At 45.7% G+C, this 17019-nt stretch overlaps 1 protein-coding gene across 1 annotated transcript in view; it reads right to left on the reverse strand.

The window, feature by feature from the left end:
• The window catches only part of JAG2 (jagged canonical Notch ligand 2), a 72995-nt gene extending 57892 nt beyond the window's left edge, over positions 1–15103 (reverse strand). The window contains 3 exon segments of the mRNA XM_075104097.1: positions 14196–14519; positions 14796–14956; positions 14959–15103. Of these exon segments, the coding sequence (XP_074960198.1) occupies positions 14196–14519; positions 14796–14956; positions 14959–15088 (615 nt within the window). The 5' untranslated portion in view covers positions 15089–15103.
• Positions 15104–17019: the final 1916 nt, after the last annotated feature.

Raw genomic sequence — 17019 nt, forward strand, 5'->3', positions numbered from 1 at the left:
TATATACAGTAAACCTTTACACAATCTGAAGAAAAGCTAACTGATTTTTAAATATCCTTTGATATAGGTGTTACTGTGCCTGTTCCCATGAGGTTTTCTGGAAATCAAACTGGGATATGAAACCTCAGAAGAAATCAGATAGTATAAAAGCCAGCCAATTACCAAAATAAAACCAATATAACAGCTACCAAATCAATAGAATTTGGTATGCTATACTACAGCCACAGAACCATAGTTTACCTGGAGGTAATCAAACAAGAGCCACAGTCTGTATTGTACTCTCACATGGGAGAATCTAGTGTAACCTCCCCAGATTTCATTTCTGTTTTTGATACTTGTAGAGCAGAAACAGCAGGAAGAAAAATGAAATTAACCCCATGTGCATCAACCCTGCAAACCTGCTAGAACCTTACGTAATATCCTTCCCTTCCATCATATTTAGGGAGAACACAGTGTGTTGATTTTTGAGATTATAAACTGAGATTAAATCAGGAGTTATATACAAGAGAAAAGAGTAGCAATTCCAGCCGATGTTTCTCTGCTAGTATCCTGTTTTAGTGGACAAAAGGGAAAGTCAGAAACCTACCAGAAAACACTGTTTTAGACAGAGGGTCACAAAATTAAGTTTCAATAGACATTTTGCCTGATCATTGCATAAAAGGAAAGAAACAAGCTGTTTACATCTTACGTACTTTCATGACTTCACAGCTATTAAGATACAGTCCTCTCCCCAACACTAGCACTAGCAGTTTGCAGAAATCCACTGAGTTAATTCAATAGCGAAGAACAGAAGAAAGCATTGATGAAATTAGAGAACAGAAAAATAGCCTTTTAGAAAGAGACGTGTACAAGTACAATACGACGCAGACAGTTGGGTGCCATCTTAACGTCATTTTATTAGATTTAAGCCGAAGCTTTCAGCCTTGCTACCACCTTTGAACTGTTTCAGACAAACTTGATATTAACCAAGTCCTACTCCTTTCCTAAGATTTTGGAAAAAGTCCAAGATAAATTAAGCCCATTATATGTACACTTTCTTGTTGCATTGGTGAAAATGTAGCTAGATTTTCTCTTTTGAAGTGTATGTAACAACCATGAAGACCCATTAATGGTTAGTGCAAGACTTGTTTTATGCTAATATTTAGAATTCAAAGATGAACTAGTAATTAATACTGCTCCTCCCCTCCCCTCCACGCTCCATGTAGCATGGATATTAGTGTCCTCTGGGCACTTCAAGCTATGCATTATTATAATTTCAACTTTAAGTCAAGAGGGAATTAAGCTAACTATGTAATAACATACTTTAATTATTGTTCTAAACACAGAACACCTGCGTGCACTCTTTTGTGTTGGAAATATGCATACTAAGAAGGCAGGCAGATATAGAAAAAAATAGATATGCCCCCAAGTTCTATGCATGCAAATTTCCCAGGAAGAGAGAGCAGTATTTTAATCTCAGCCCTTTTAAATAATGTTATGTTGATAGCACTGCAGTCCTTCCCTTTGTTTTTGAAAAAGCAAATGCCCACAAACCAATCCAAACTAATGAGCCTAGATGCCTTGCCCTAGGAAGAAGAGAGGACCATACTCAACTTCTGTTCCTAAGGGAGCACAGAGATTAGGGCACTGGTTTTCTAAGTCCTCTTCAACTCCCTCATCAGTCCTAGCCAAATGAGTCAACTCTAGAGCTAGTTGGGCAGCATCAGTCACATTTGAAAGAGGGCATGCGAGGCAAAGGCTTCACTGGCCCACAGTGATAGCAGCAGCTGACTGATCAAACATGGGTAGAGCTCCAAACAAGATGCATCATTTTTCTCCAGTAGCATTGGCTCTGTAGCACAGGTATCGTCACAGGCCTTTTCACCATAAAGAACACAAATGTCTAGGTTTTATTGCTATATGAGTTGCATGACAGTTTCAGTCAATTTGAACTTCACCTTTGCACAAGAGACTTATCAAACAGATTATAGATTTCCTCTTGGCTAGTAACAGAACTATCATTAATCCAGAAAAAGAGGATATCACACTTAAGCTGTCCTTCATTTCAGCCCCAAACTAAACACCAGCTTGGTTCTGAAGTTCTGCATATGCTAAAGAGGCTGGCAGAGAAACAGACAGAAAATACCTTATTTCAACTTCATAGGTAGCTGCTCACCTTCCCTTACAACCTCCTCACCTCTCTGAACCAGGACTGCAGACACAGCCAAAGCTATATCCCTATCTTGCTGTTCTCCATAAATTTACAGGAGTTGAACAGAAAACTAAGTCAAGAGATGGTACAAGCTCTTTCATGCAGATCAACACATGAAAGGAACATGAATAAAAGATTAAATAGGGATTCTGCACACAGACACGCACACTTAGTTAAATGTACGTAGGAGTTCCAGAGTTTAGTTGTGAAAAAACTAAGTTGATAAACATGTTCCTGAAACAAATGCTTGTATCATATACCAGCATCAGGATTAAATACTCTGAACAGTACTTTGTGGCTACAGTAAAACTTTATCACGTGTTTGCAGCACCAACCATTACACTGTAATTACCATTAAAAAGGAACTGCTTACAGCAGCAAATAAACACAACATAAAACAGTATATGTAGCCTACAATTCCAAGGTATCTATCTGAATAGGTACAACCATGACTTGATCAATCTCACTATAACAAAGCAGCATCAGAACTTTAACAGCAAATCATATCTTTCAGATTAATGTAAACTGGAGGGGATCTGATATAGTTTTATATTATTACAAATCAGACAGAATGCACAAATTGGCATGCCTCTGGAAGGAAAGCTTTGTAACAAGTGTAGCAAAGCACATGGAACAACCTTCAAAAGCAGGCACTTGCCCTGTAAATTTAAGCAAGTGAATTAAGAGTGCTTCTCTATTTTTTCCCTTCCCCTCCCACTGACATGGATCTACAAGCTATGAAAGGGAGATTATCTCAGCAAGTCTTCACTTCATTGTTGAACCCTAGTTTCTTCTCTGGTGGGTACCAATCTTACAGCTTTCCTCATAAGGATGAGTATCAAAGGAAAATAGAATGAAGCCACGTAAAGTAAACTAACATTAAAAAAAAACTGAGGACTAATTTTACTAGTCCAAAGCTGGACTCATAACTCAAGAACATGTACTAATGAATACCTTTCAGTTTCTTTAGTACTTAATTTGCCACTGACTCTTCCACTGTTCTGTCTTCCCCAGATACCTCGGCAAGCTGAAATTTCACACACTACCAAATCTTGAAAATCCATCCTAAGTGTTTAGGGACGAACAAATCATCACAGACAGCAAGCTGCCACAAGTCAATACTATAGTCTCCTGTCAGCTAAAGCTTTTTTATTTACCTTACATTTTTGGTGATCTGGGAATAGATATGAACAGCTTGAGAAGATCTGTTCGATGTGCAACAGTTTGTTCTTCTGCCTAAGCCCTGTGACAATTACATTCTGACAGTCCACAGTTTGAGTCTGGACATGCAGTGTTAGAAAAAAGGGATTTGAATTCTGGAAATTAACCTCTAAAGAACTGCCACCAGCTAGGTTTGAGGAACCACTTTACCCTTCACTTCTTACAGAGCAAGAAGAGATGTGAAGCAGCTACAAGCTATAAACCATACAACCCTGAAGTTATCACAGCTTAACAGCAAACATCAGAAGGCACTGCAGGAGCGCTGAATATTTGACAACCAACATCTTAAGCGTATATGCAAGTCGAAATATTTCAGTTTCTCTACTTCCTTCCCTTCCTCGCTTTTTGACAGAAGAATGAACTGGTGTGTGCGGATGAATCATGGAAACAATGCTCCGTTCTCCAAAGGTCTCCAACAGCCTAATACAAAACAACAACATTTTGGGCCTATATATAAACATTTGGTTCAAACAACAGTTAATACCAACAGAGGAGGTGCTATCAGCTCATTGTTGTGTACAAAAAAGTCATTAGTGAGGGGCAGCAGATGGTTATACTTGCTCTTAATAGTCCAAGTAAACATGGCCTGACTTCTAGACTTTGCTGATGACATGCAGCCAGTTACAGTAAAACTCCACGTTGTGAGATAAGGAAAATCATGCTGTTGTAACATAAGAGAATTAGAACTATCAAAAGCACTTGTATATGGTGTAAAAGGGAACTGCTACTTAAATCTATTTTTAGGTTACCAGGCCAGTGCTATTGAAGTTGTCCTCAATCAATAGGAAAAACAGTAAATGGTACCAAAAACTCTACACCCTAAAAAACTTGTACTTCAGTCTTGATAGAAGTAGACCAATAATTAAGCTATTTACACATTTCTCAACTTACTGCTTAAAGCACATGTCAGTCAAGCCTTCCAAGTACGAATAAGCTCCCTAATCAGAACTTAAGTTCTCCAGCTGGAATCCTGGACCTTTAATATTAAAAGTGCTGATTGTGTTTCAAAGGTAGATATTTCAACTTCACAAGGCTATGAACTGAATTATATATGGGGGTGGGGGGGAGGAAGGAAGACTGAAAGAATCCTATTGGATGTTTTAAGTTAACTGCCAGACCAAAGGGTAATTCACTACCATTTGCATGTACAGAACTGCTTCGGAAGGAGTAAGGGAAGCTACCTCCAACTGAAACTAGTAGTTTCTACCAATTTTAGGATAGTGCATCAATATTAATACTAGCTACTCACTGGAAGTCGAGAAATTGAAAGTTTATCCAATTCAAATATTAGGTGCTTAAAGTTACTTAAGCTGGTATGTTCAGAGTACTAGAAAGCATAGGAGAGACTAGAGACCTAGTGGACTACCTGGAAGTAGAAGAGGCATTGCAAGAACAATTTAAGCATAATAATACAATAGTAGTGTACTGAACAAAAACCACCAGAACGCATCCTTCTGGGAAAAAGATATATAATCAGGGCTTTCAAGCCCAAAGCAGGATGTAAACAAATTGCAGTTTATGTAGTAACACTCTAGCCTTATCTCAGATTTAAAGAAGAAAAAAAAAAACACAAAAATACCAGACCCACACATTAACTTTAGAGAGTGAGCACCTGTGCATCTGTCCAAGGGGCATATAATTGGTTACTCGAAGACTATTAGACTGTTTCTTAGCAACCTCTGCAAGCTCTAATCAAGTAAGACTAAGATTGTCATTTAGCCTTGAAATGCCTTGCCCCTTCCATCTAATACAGCATCCTAACTGGTACTGAGGAGCAGTCATTTCAACCGCAGATAAAAATCCATGCTGACTATGTTTCAGCTGAGAGTTCCTCTTAGCACTTGCTATCAGATCTTCATGTCAAATATGCTTTTTACACTCTATTTTATTAATTGCTGTTTCAGATACTAAGTAAATTTTTAAGTTTCCTCCTTTTTATACAGAATAAAGGCTAAAAAACCCCGACATTGGCAATAAAGTTTAGTAATTGACCATAGGCTATACCCCCACTCTTAAACAAGAGGATTTGATAACAGTAAAACGTTCTCCGAATATAATTGCAAGAAAAATGCTTAATATCAAAAGCAGCAGTAGAGACATTGCAGGGAAGTTTGTCTCAGAGCTGGATGGCATTTAAATCTTTGGTGATGCTGAAATGTATCTACTATGTTGCACACACTGGATTTCTAAAACCAAGTGTATCTTTCAGCAAAACTCCGGCCATCAGAGCAGGAAAAAAAGCCAAAGGAATCTGCGTAATTGAGAAATAAACTGATCTGTTCAGTCCTAGTCTAGCTTCCGTTGCTCATCTGTAATATAAATGGACATACGATGGTCTCCACTTAGGACAACAGTCTTAAAGATGAAGTTTTATAGAGTATTTTTCCTTACACAATAAGCAAAGGCACCGAAAGTCTATGGTTAAATAAGGAATGGCCACTCCTCCCAGACTCAAGATGACCTATGCAAGAGCCATCACACAGCTCTCTTCAGCTTTCTCCCTCCTGACAAGTCTTTCTGGGTGTTCAGCAGGGGAAGGCAGCAGCCTTAAGAGGGTCCCACCACGCCAAGGGAGGCAGAAGTTCTGCAGGTGCCCAGCATGACCTAGCATAGGTGGTCTCAGCCATCCACACTCATTCCCCAGCCCTGGAGGCAGAGACAGGGGAAGGGGAAAGTGGCCAGGCTACATGTCCTCCACCTGCCCATAACAGGTGAACACGCAGCTCAAGGCACCGACTGGATGTTGCAGACAGTACTGCTAGTGGTCATCTCTGGCCAAAGATGGATGAATTTTACACTCGCTAACCAGAAGACAGAGCAGCTTTCTAGCAAGGAAAGCATCAAAGGCACATCAGAGCGCTGAAAGGGAAGAGAATGGTGGAGTTACTGCCAAGGAACAGTAGCAACTATCCTTTGGGTAAGCACCTGGCTAAGCATTAAGGAGCCAGAAGCAATGCCAGTATACCCTTATTCCTCACTCTTTGAAGTAGCTGCTTAGCCTCTTTCCTTCAAAACTGCTGCTCCCAAGCGTCTTCCAGATCAGAGGATTAATAGAAGCTAGAACTAGAGAGGACCAAGGGAAAATAGATCGTTGTGCTAGTAGGAAAGTGACCCTCCTTTTTCATTCTCTTCAGTAGGCTGAGCAGCTCTGAACTAGAGCAAGCAATACAAGCAGGACCCACACAGAGTTGACAAAACATTGGCCTTGTTTTCAGAAGGAGGGAGAGAAGCTTTCAGTCACACAATAATTTAAAGCTTCTGCATATGATTAAGTATACAGTGCAATCATAGCTGCTTTATGAACTTAATAAAGTAGTTTCTAAAGTGTGTTACTAGCACGTATTTCACAGCCAACACTTGCACAAACCAACACCTACAGGAAAAACAAGTGAAGTAGTCAGACTACACAGAAAGGATGACTTCCACTCATCTCACCTACAGGTGAAACTTGATAGTGTTGCTCAAAAGAGGGTCCAAATAGCCACCAGCCCACAGTGACAGCACGAACAAAAGTCACTTTAAGAGTTTAAAAAAAAAATCATCATCTACCTTGCACATCTGTCTCAAATGCAATCCTCATACAAGAAAAACTTCATGGCAACTGATTAATGACAGATTAACAATGCACTAAACCATTTTTGGCATTTTTTACACCCAGAAAACGTAGTTGTTTCACATCATTTATTGTGTGACAGAGTCTCAATATTTTGCAGCTTTTGTGTCAACAGTGAACTCCAGTAATAACTCCACACAAGCTAGACTTGCGCAAGGAATGCAAGCAGTAGCACCAAAGAAGGTAGCTTTTACAACACAAAGCTTCAACATTTACACCAACATATTTCCTTGAACTTCATAGGATCACTCAGAAAGTCTACAATACAGTAAGAGCACAGCCCAATTAGGCCAAACATCACAAGTCTGATATAAACACAACCAATTATAGTTTTACCCCAACCACCCATGTTAAAGATAAACCTGACTGTTTTTAAGATTAAAGCTACAAGTAGTCATGCCTTTAGCAGACATTTCATGTGCAGACTTTTTTTTTTTTTTGAGAAAAGAGTGTTTGAAACATCTCCAAACAGCCCAAAGACAGTGCTGCAAAGCCTCCACCACACTGCAGTGAATCAGATGTGCTGTTTCTACCTCACATCCTCTACTGTAAGAGTAATCCTGACTACTTTAATACCTATTCCTTTTTCAGTCAAAGATTTAATGCCTGCACCAGCTGTGTGGCTGAGAGTGTAGCATTTCACTGATAGGCTGGCTGGAGTACCTTCTGGAATAAAGATTAGAAAGTTGACAAGAGGTGTCTGAGCATACCACACTCAGTGTCTGGGAAGCAAGGTTATTTCTCTGCAAGTTTTGAGTTCAGCCTCAATGTTTCTAATAAATAAGCAAGTGTTTATTTAAGGAAGCTTTCAAGGAGTATAAATAGAAGTGTTCTTTACTATCTGACCATCTCTGTGACATTCAAAAACCCCCCAGAACTTTAAGGTATAAATCTTAAATAGTTAGCAGAATTATGTCTTTGAAATAAATACACCTCAGAGGACAGTAGAAATTTTAGATTTAGAGACATTAATTTATGAAAGATTAAGAGTGCAAAGAACATTTCTGCTTAAAATTAGAAGATGGATTTTCTATAGTTACATGAAACTTAAGTCTTTAGGGCTTTCTATTCTGGGCAAGCTGCAAATAGTTGCTGGCACAGACAGCATGCCAATAATAAATCCCTTTTTCAAAGAGTGGTTCTGAAGTGCTCACCATTAAGGCCTTGATTCTTTTTTAGAGGTGACACCTGCAGCTGCTATTGAAATCAACTGGAGTTGTCACTACCCAGCATTGCTAAAGTCAGTCTCTAAAACATCACCCACTTATCTTCTTTTAGGAAAGAGTATAACAAAACCTGCAGCTACTCTTTGCATTTGTGTAACTTGAAACTGAAGGGTATCATTTCGCTAATAAACCATTCCCCCAACCTCAACCTTTCATTTCTGATCAAAAAAGTTTGAAGGCAAATACAGCACTAAGCAGATGAAAGCAGACTATTTCCTGATCTACTTCCCCAAGACTGAGGAAACACCGATCCATGTTTTCTGATCCACAATACGTCTGCCCATGAATTGCAACAGGCAGGGAAAGGCTTTAAGAGGACAAAGACTACAAATGTTTTGTCAAAATAAGAAACAGTTTGGCATGCCAGCTACCACAGCAGTCTTAGAGTCTACTGAGAGGCCAGTCAGTCAGACTCGGTAAGCAAGCAGTAAGCTCAGGGGTGGTGGGAAAAAGCAATCAAGTATTAAAAAGGAAGCTTTGTGCCATCAGCAGAGCCTTCCACCTGTGGGGAAAAAAATCAGGCTGCTGGCAAATAAGACATTAAAATTTTATGTAGTTTATCAATATAAGGCTATCAACTACATTATTTTTTCCATGCTGACTTGCTCTGCTAATGAGATGTGATGCACATACATCATAACTCACCACTACACCAGGTCAATTTTACATTTTGGCATAAGGTCTCGCTCTCACTTCTGCCCTCAGGTCTTGCTTGGGACTGTGTGTTTGCATGCAGTTATTTTTTTAAGGGGAGTTTCAATGGAGCAAAGAACCACCATTCAGAGGTAAAGCTTGCTGTTCATCACTTCTTGTGCATCACAAAAGAGGGTGCTTCTTTTGTGAAATTCTGATCTTCTTCATGAGAATATTTTACACACTGTTCCTCAGGTACAGCACTTTTTTCAGTGCTAAATGGCCTAACTTTAACCTGCTTAATTTAAGCATATCTGTCACGATGGGTTGCCATTCAAGCTGACAGGATGCATGTTTACTCTAGCAGGGAGCACGAGTAATCTAATCCAGGATGTTTTCATTACAAAGCCTCAAGATCCTGATCAGAGAGTAGTGATGGCTGTGTTAAGACAGAAGATAGACCAGCTGTATGTCTACCAGCTAAATAAAAATAGACAAGAACATTCCCTACAGTCAGGCGATTAGTTCCCTACAGGCACCAGGGATTCCAGGTAATGCGCTTCAAGGCTAGATGCCTTCCAGGGCCTAACTGCCTTCATTTTTCAAATTAGAAGGATTGAGAGAGCTTGATGCAGAAGCCTATACCGAAGCAGACAACATCTGAAAGTGCCAAACAGAACACCGTACCCATTAAGTAATAAAACCTATAAGCTCAAGTATTCCTGCTCAGGTTTTGGCAGGGGAGGGGTTGCTAAGACATACAACATTTACTGCTGCAGCCAAGTTATCCTCTCAACAGCTTTACATGTTTGATGGTTCATGCTCCTGTGTATGCTTTAAACCAAGACTGAACCCTTCCAGGCATTTGGGTGAGACTCACACGTTGACTGCATATAGATGAAACTCACACAGAGCCTGGATGTTCAATTTATATACTTTCACACATTTTTATCTACCTGAAAGTTAACAGTACTTCAGAAGGTTAGAAAGAGGTGCTACAATCACACTCTAAATAGGAAAAACTTAAGATCACTTCTTACAAAAATAACAAATTAGTTAACCGTATTCTAGTGGGGAAGGCACCCTTTACCCAAGCAAGTTGTGAGGGCTGTCTGAACCTCTACCATCCCTTCTTCAGAGAGGTACACAGCGTCCTAGCTATGCACCAAGGTGAAAGAGAAGTGAAATTGCTTGTTTCTGCCACTTATCTCCAAGACCCTGAGCTCTGAAGTTCACCCGTGGAGTTCAGAGAACCCTGTACTCCTATGTATACTGCACTGTCAGTCACACTAGAATCTCAAAAACAGGGGCGATACTGAGGCATACTGTAAGACATGATTTCAACATCCACAACTAGTCAGAACAATTCCTCTATATGACTAATTAACTGAAGTAATGGATGCCATACCAATATTTACGGTGCAGGAAAAGCTGTGAATTCCCCGAGGGAAGGAACAGGGTGGAGGGAAAAACCACACACACGCAACTCCATCTTGCAATACCATCTTGCAAAGGAGTATGAAAAATGGTTTCACATAACCCATCCAGCAGAACACCTATAACTTTAAAACATCATCTTCAGAAGCAGCTTTCAATTAAACCCAAACCTAAAATTCTGCCAGTAACCTAATTGTTATTGATAAATATTGCTGTGCAAGGTATTTCTGAAGCTTCAGTGTCTGAGCAAACAGCTTCATCCTAGAAAAAATGCTCAAGACTAACAAACACAGACTCTGTTAAATGATCAGAATCAATTCTTCAAAGCTACTTGAATTCTTCTGCCTAAAACAAAGAAGTTGCACATAAATGTTAATTGCATCATTTGTTTGTTAACAATCTCAAATGAGGATTAAGCTTCAAGTCTTACAGCAGGAGGCAAAGAAAAAAATGTGAGGTAGGTGGGTGAAGAAGACAGCTGCATTGTTCTAGCTGTTCCTCAGCCTCTCCCATCGCCAGATTTCTGTGGATGATGTATCCCAAGGTAGCAATTTTAAGAACTTTTTGGCAAGATCCCAAGCTCCTCTTGCAAATCAGAGATCAGACTACTGATAATTAAAAAAAAAAGACAGGAAATAGGAATAAACTGGATAACTAACACTGTATCAAACAGTGGAAATCACTGAACTCTGGTACTGCAGCTTTACGGAAGAGACACTTGTTCAAATTTTAGAGAAAAATTTTACCAATAAAAGAAAGAAATCAGTATAACAAAACCAAAGCAATAAAACCGCCTTTCAAGATACTACTTGCCTTACAGCTACTAGCAGCTCAGGACACTGCAGTATCTAACACACATCAAGAAAACCTCCCTCGAGCTATTTATACATTACTCTCCTTAAGTGAGGGAGTTACCATTCAGATGAGGTTCAGTAAGTAGTTCACATATATATCAATGCTGCCTTTCATAAAGGTTGGATTTCTCAGTCTTAAAAATCCAATCTAGAACTACTGAAATAAGTCCTTCGCTCACTGCCAGCACCGAGGCAAATTTGTTTTGTAAGTGAAAGACACAACTTCCAGTTCTCTTCAGTCTTGCCCTTCCCAGCATATTCAATAAAGCAACGTTAATTTCATTACTGTTGCATAGCAGAAAAAAAAAAGTCAGACGAAAAGGCTATGTCCACATTGTTGTTTCTTGTTTGCAAACTTGAGTAGAGAAAAATATTATTTGAGAATAATTTTGAAAATACCCCAGGGAGTTGAAGCCTAACCCAGCAACCCAACCTACTTCAAAAAACACTTGCCATGAACTAGCATTAAAATTAAGCTTTTGCCTTGTGAAGTCTATATGGCTTATGCACAGTTGTGACAAAGATGCAACCTTCCCCACCAACAGACCGAACCCCCGGAGCTCAAGACATGTACATACAGGAGGGACTTCTTCCCATAACTGCATCCATAGACTGCAGTACAGGGACTGTTTTTAAAGGCACAACTACTCCACAATTTATTTTTTGAATTAAGGGTGGGCAGGGAGAATATTCAGTAAACCTTCCAAAAATCAGCCAGCCACCCACTAAACTGCAGTGGCACTGTTTAAATAAATTACAGGCTGCTTCGTAACAGCTAAAAAAAAAAAAACACCACCCAAACCAACAAACAGTGGAAAGAAAGACCAAATATTTCAAGTCCTTTAAAATGCTGGAGGCAATTATAAAAAAAAAAAAAGGAGCAGACATGGTATTGTATGCTAGAGACACTGTGGTAATTTAGCTGCAAGAGGTAGGTCAAACAGGCCTTTCTTAGGACTTGATGAGCACAGAACAATATCCGGCAGCTGCAAGGTAGGAATGTGCTTATTCCAACAGAGGAAAACCAAAGAAGGCTGGTCTTAGGGACCTGCGTTGTAAGGACTATCAAACCCTTCTCTTCTTTCAAGCAGCAATCCTATAAAGTAGCGAAATAAAAGCGTCAGTTAAGTTACCTTAACTTCTTCCTGCAGATAACATATAAAGTTTGAGGTGCTTATATTTCCAAAATCTCCTACTGAAGTGTTTATTATTTCATCAAGCCTGTATTAAACGGTCAAAGAAGAGAAGAAAGAATCTTAATTTTCCCTTTGATCTTATAACTCAAGAGCAGAGTTCTAAGTACCCTGTTTTTATGGTATTGGCCTGTTAACAGGAATCTTTCTAACTTGAGCAGACCACAGCACCAACAAATGCAATCAAAGCACCCAAGTTGGCAATCAGAAGGTAAGCACCTCTGTGCAGAGAAATTTATCGGCTGCACTGTTTTTTTTTTAAACCATCTAACTTGAGCAAGGCCCCTACAGGTCTACCTTCAAATATCAGCCAGTTCTTAATTTGAGGTGTATGAGCGTCAGATTGGAGGGCCCCCGGTAGCACAGAAAGTTAAGTGATTTATGGGGACTGGTTTCCTTTAGCACAGTTTTGTCCCTGACCACTCCTAGCAGCAGTTTTCCGAGTAACAAAGATCCTGCGAGCTACGTATCTCGAGAGGTCGGCAAGGGTCATTTCATCTGTTAGCCACCAGGTGCCAAATGCAATTCACAGGTACGGGGGCTCCCGATACTCATCTCCCTCCTGAGCTAGGGCATTGCACCATCCCCATGCCTCAGCGCCTCGCAACCCGCCAGCTTCCACCCCGTGGCCCACTTGGAAGGGCCAGGAGCAACAGCTGTGAAACTCCCTGCAGGATTCTACCTGCCTGCAGCCGGGCAGGCCGCCCGGCCCTTCCTCCCGCCCGCCGCTCCCCACCACGGGCCCCTCTCGCACCCAGTGCCCCTGAAAAGCACAAGTACCCCCGCCCCGGGAGGAGGGGGGCGAGCGTTGCCCTACGGGTGTGCCCTCTAGGTCAGGCGGCGCATGGGGCGGCGGGGGCTGAGGCAACGGGTTGTGGGGTGAGGCACAGCAACGCCCGAGACCCCGACAGGAGGGACGGAGGCAGCACCAGGGTCTCACACACGCCCACAGCTCCCGCGCCGCGCAGCCGAGACACGGACCCGTTTTCTGACAGGAACAGAGCGGGGCTCCGCTTCGGCCGCTCCCTCCGGTCCGTGCACCCGGAGGCGGGCGGCTCCATCCTCCCTTCGCCACCCGGGAAGCGGCGAGCACCACGCTCAGCCCTCCCGCAGGTGCGGGGGGCCCGTGAGGCGGACGGCCTCCGCCCCAGCCCTCACGCCCACCGGCGGCAGCTCCTCCCGCCCCTCCGACCCCCCCGCCAACGGCCACCGCGCGCGCCACCGCCGCCGCGTGGCCCCGCCCGCGCCCCAGGAGGGGCTGCAGCTCGCGCCCTTCGCGAGCCGCGGCACGCGCCCCGCGCCCCCACCTGCGCCGCGCACGCCGCCGCCCGACGGCGCCCCCTGCCGGGGAGATCCCACCGCTGCGCGGGGCCGCGGCCGCGCCGCCGCTGCCGTCGGGCCGCCGTGCTCGGGGCCGATTTCCCCTATTCTAACGTTTTTGGGGTTTTTTTCCGGTTTTTTTTTTTTTTTTTAATTTGTTCGCGCAGGAGGTGCCGCCAGCCGCACCTGCGGGCCGTGCGGCACCCCGTCACGCCGTCAGTTCGCAGCCGCTCCCCCGGCGCCGGCACCTCCCGGGCCACCCCCGCCACCGGCTGCCCCTTGCGAAGCCGCTGCGGTTCCCCCCGCGCCCCTCCGCGGGGCGAGAGCAACGCGGCCCCTGCCCCGCGGCTCCGGGAGGCGGGCGGCCCCGCCCGAGCAGCGCGGCGGCGGCTCGCCCGGTCCCTAACGGGGCTGCGGAGCGGGCAGCACTGCGGAACGGGGTGCGGAAACACAAAATACGGGGGGGCGGGGGGGGGGGGGATAACAACAGCCCGATCATCAACCTACCGGCCAGGCAAACTGAAAGGGAATAACAATCCTGCCCGTCTCGGGGGTTCTGCCTTGGTGGGAGTATTTGTTGCTGTTCAAATAGAAAATATTTCCACCGAGAACGGGGGTAGATCCGAATCCGTAGTTGCAGGGTCCGACCGGAGTGATCTTGGCCTGATATTCCTTGAGGCAGACTTTCACGTAAGTATCGCACTCGTCCCGGGTACAGTCCAGGTTCTCGGGGCTTTTCATGCCATCGCAGCATTCCCCATTGAACAACTCGCCGTTTACATTCCGCACCGAGTTAAGCTGCAGCTCGAAATAGCCCGTGGACCGGGACACCTAAAAATAAAAAAAAAAAAAAAAAAAAAGAAATCAAAGAGGGAGAGACAGCCTCGTTACTCCCGCGGCCGGGGGCAGCGCGGGGCTGCGGCGAGGCGCTCCCCGCTTCCCCCCTCCAACTTTCGCCGGCTGCGGGCTCAACCCTGCCGCCGCAGCGTATAGACATACACGCGATATTGCAAATACATCGATAGGCGCAAGGCGGGCGCGGAGCGGAGGGAGACGCGCCGCCGACGGCCGCCGCGGCCGGGAGCGGAGCCCCCCGCACCCCCCTACCTGCACGCAGGAGGCGAGGAGCAGCGCCAGGCCGAGCGCGGCGGCGCGGGGGGCCCGGCTCCGCCGGCCGGCGCCCCGCATGCCTGCTGCTCCGCTCGGCCGCCTCAGAGGAGCCCGCCGAGCCCACCGGCCACGGACCGGCGGCCGCTCCCGGCATGGGCTGCCGGCGGGGCCGCCCGGAGCGCTCCGCCGCCGCCGCCGCTCCCCTCCCGCGGGCTCCGCTCGCCCTCTGTGCGCCTCGGCTCCGCGGACACCCAACAAGTAGGTGCCGGAGTGACAGCTTCATTACCCATTCGCCGCCGCCGCCGCCGCCTTCATATTAATGAGGGGGACGGCCCGGCCCCGCGGCCGGCGGGTGGGGCCAGCGCCGCTCCCGCCGCGGCTCTTAAAGGGCGGCGGGCGGCAGGGCCCCCACCCTGCCTCGGCTCTACCCTGCCTCGGCTCTACCCTGCCTCGTTTTGCGCTGCATTGCCCTGCCCCGCCGCAGCGGGGGGTCCGCAGCCCCGGCTGGTGGTGGTGGTGGTGGGGGACGGGGGAGTGCGCGTGGAGGGGTACGAGTGGGGTACGTGCACCTACGCGGGGCGGGAGGGCCCGCAGCCGCGGAGGAGCGCTTGGGGTACATACGCCCACGCTCACGTGGGGGAGAGTGTACGTACTGCCGCGGAGGAGCGCGCAGAGTGCGTGCGGCCACGGCGTGGGAGGAACGATCGTGGGATACATGCACCCGCGGCCGCGGGGGAGCGCGTAGGGTGGGTGCGTCCCTGGCCGTGGAGGGGCACATGGGTATGTGCATCCCTGCGCATGTAGAACTACGCAGGGTGTATGCTCACATGGGTGTGGAAAAGCACGCGTGGTGCAGGCACGCAGAGTCAAGAAGTGCTTGAGGTGGGAGTACCCCAACAATGTAGGAGCATGCATAGTTCATGAGCCCACAGCTGTGGAGGAGGGCACTGGGTGGGAGAACCCACAGCTGTGGAGGAGTGTACTGGGTAGAATAACCCACAGCTGTGGGGGCATAAGTACCCTGTATGTGCTCAGTCATAGAGGATTGTGCTGCCTGGGAGTGCCCACAGCTGTGTAGGGACATGGTGTGTGCACCCATGGCTGTAGAGGAGCATATGGGGTGGGTGCACCCATGGCTGTAGAGAAACACAGAAGGTGGGAGCACCCGCAGCTCTAGTGGAGCATGTGGGTTGCATGCACCCACAGCTGCAGAGGAGCACATGTGGTGTGCGTGCCTGTGACTGTGGAGGGAGTGCATGGGGTGTGTGCACCCACACTCACGGAGAAGCACAAAGGGTGTGCGCGGCCACAGCCACGTGGGAGTTTGCACAGGATTGCTTATAGAGGGCTTTCAGTGACATGTGTGGTACACAGAGCAGATGGCCAAGTGGTGGGATCATGTCCTCCTCCAGTGGTGGCTCAAGCAAGTATAAGAGTAACCGAGCAGAGATTTCTCTTTTAGTTTAAGCACCCTGTGATTTTGATCCCTGCTGACAACTATGAAAGCTATACATCCAGACAATTGCATTCTATGGATATGCTATCAAAGCCCAGATCCACATTTAGGACCGAAGTTTTCCTTCTGTTTCTCTCCATCCCCCCTCTCCCCATTTTAACTCTTTAGTACTGATCATCCACCAGAGTGGACAATTGGAGAACAAACAGCTCGGAAATCAAAGGGCTGTCATGTTCCCCTGTGCGGAAAACCTTTCACAGAGCCTCCCCCTTCCTTTTCAGCTCCCCGGCTGCCTCCCGTCCCTCCAGCAGCCAGCCGGCACGCTGCTCCTCTGCTATTCATGGCCAGCATGCAGCTGCAGCTACTCTCCTAGGCTGACACAGCAGCAGCTGCTATATGTGTGCCAGCTGGCTAGCCACTCTCCAAAATCCTCTTGTCCTCCCTGCTCCCCTTGCTTTCCTGCTTCCCTACCTACAGACCTGCTTCTCCTTCCCCACCCACGTCTCCCACTTGCCACAATCTGCTCTGGTTTCCTATCTCCCCACTGTCCTGAGCCTACCCCTCTGCTGTCCTCATTCACCTTACTTGCTCACCAGGAAGCATCCCTTACTTTCCCTCTCATCCCTCCTGACCTCAGCCAGGAGCTCTCTGAAGTGGAGCAGTGAATATTGCTTTTAATTATTTTGTGTCCCCTCTTTGAAACTGTGCCTCCCAACATAACTGCATTCAAGCATTTTTTTGGTTAAGATAACCTCTAGTATAACC

Source organism: Phalacrocorax aristotelis, chromosome 9, assembly GCF_949628215.1.
Source record: "Phalacrocorax aristotelis chromosome 9, bGulAri2.1, whole genome shotgun sequence".
Taxonomy (NCBI): Eukaryota; Metazoa; Chordata; class Aves; order Suliformes; family Phalacrocoracidae; genus Phalacrocorax; species Phalacrocorax aristotelis.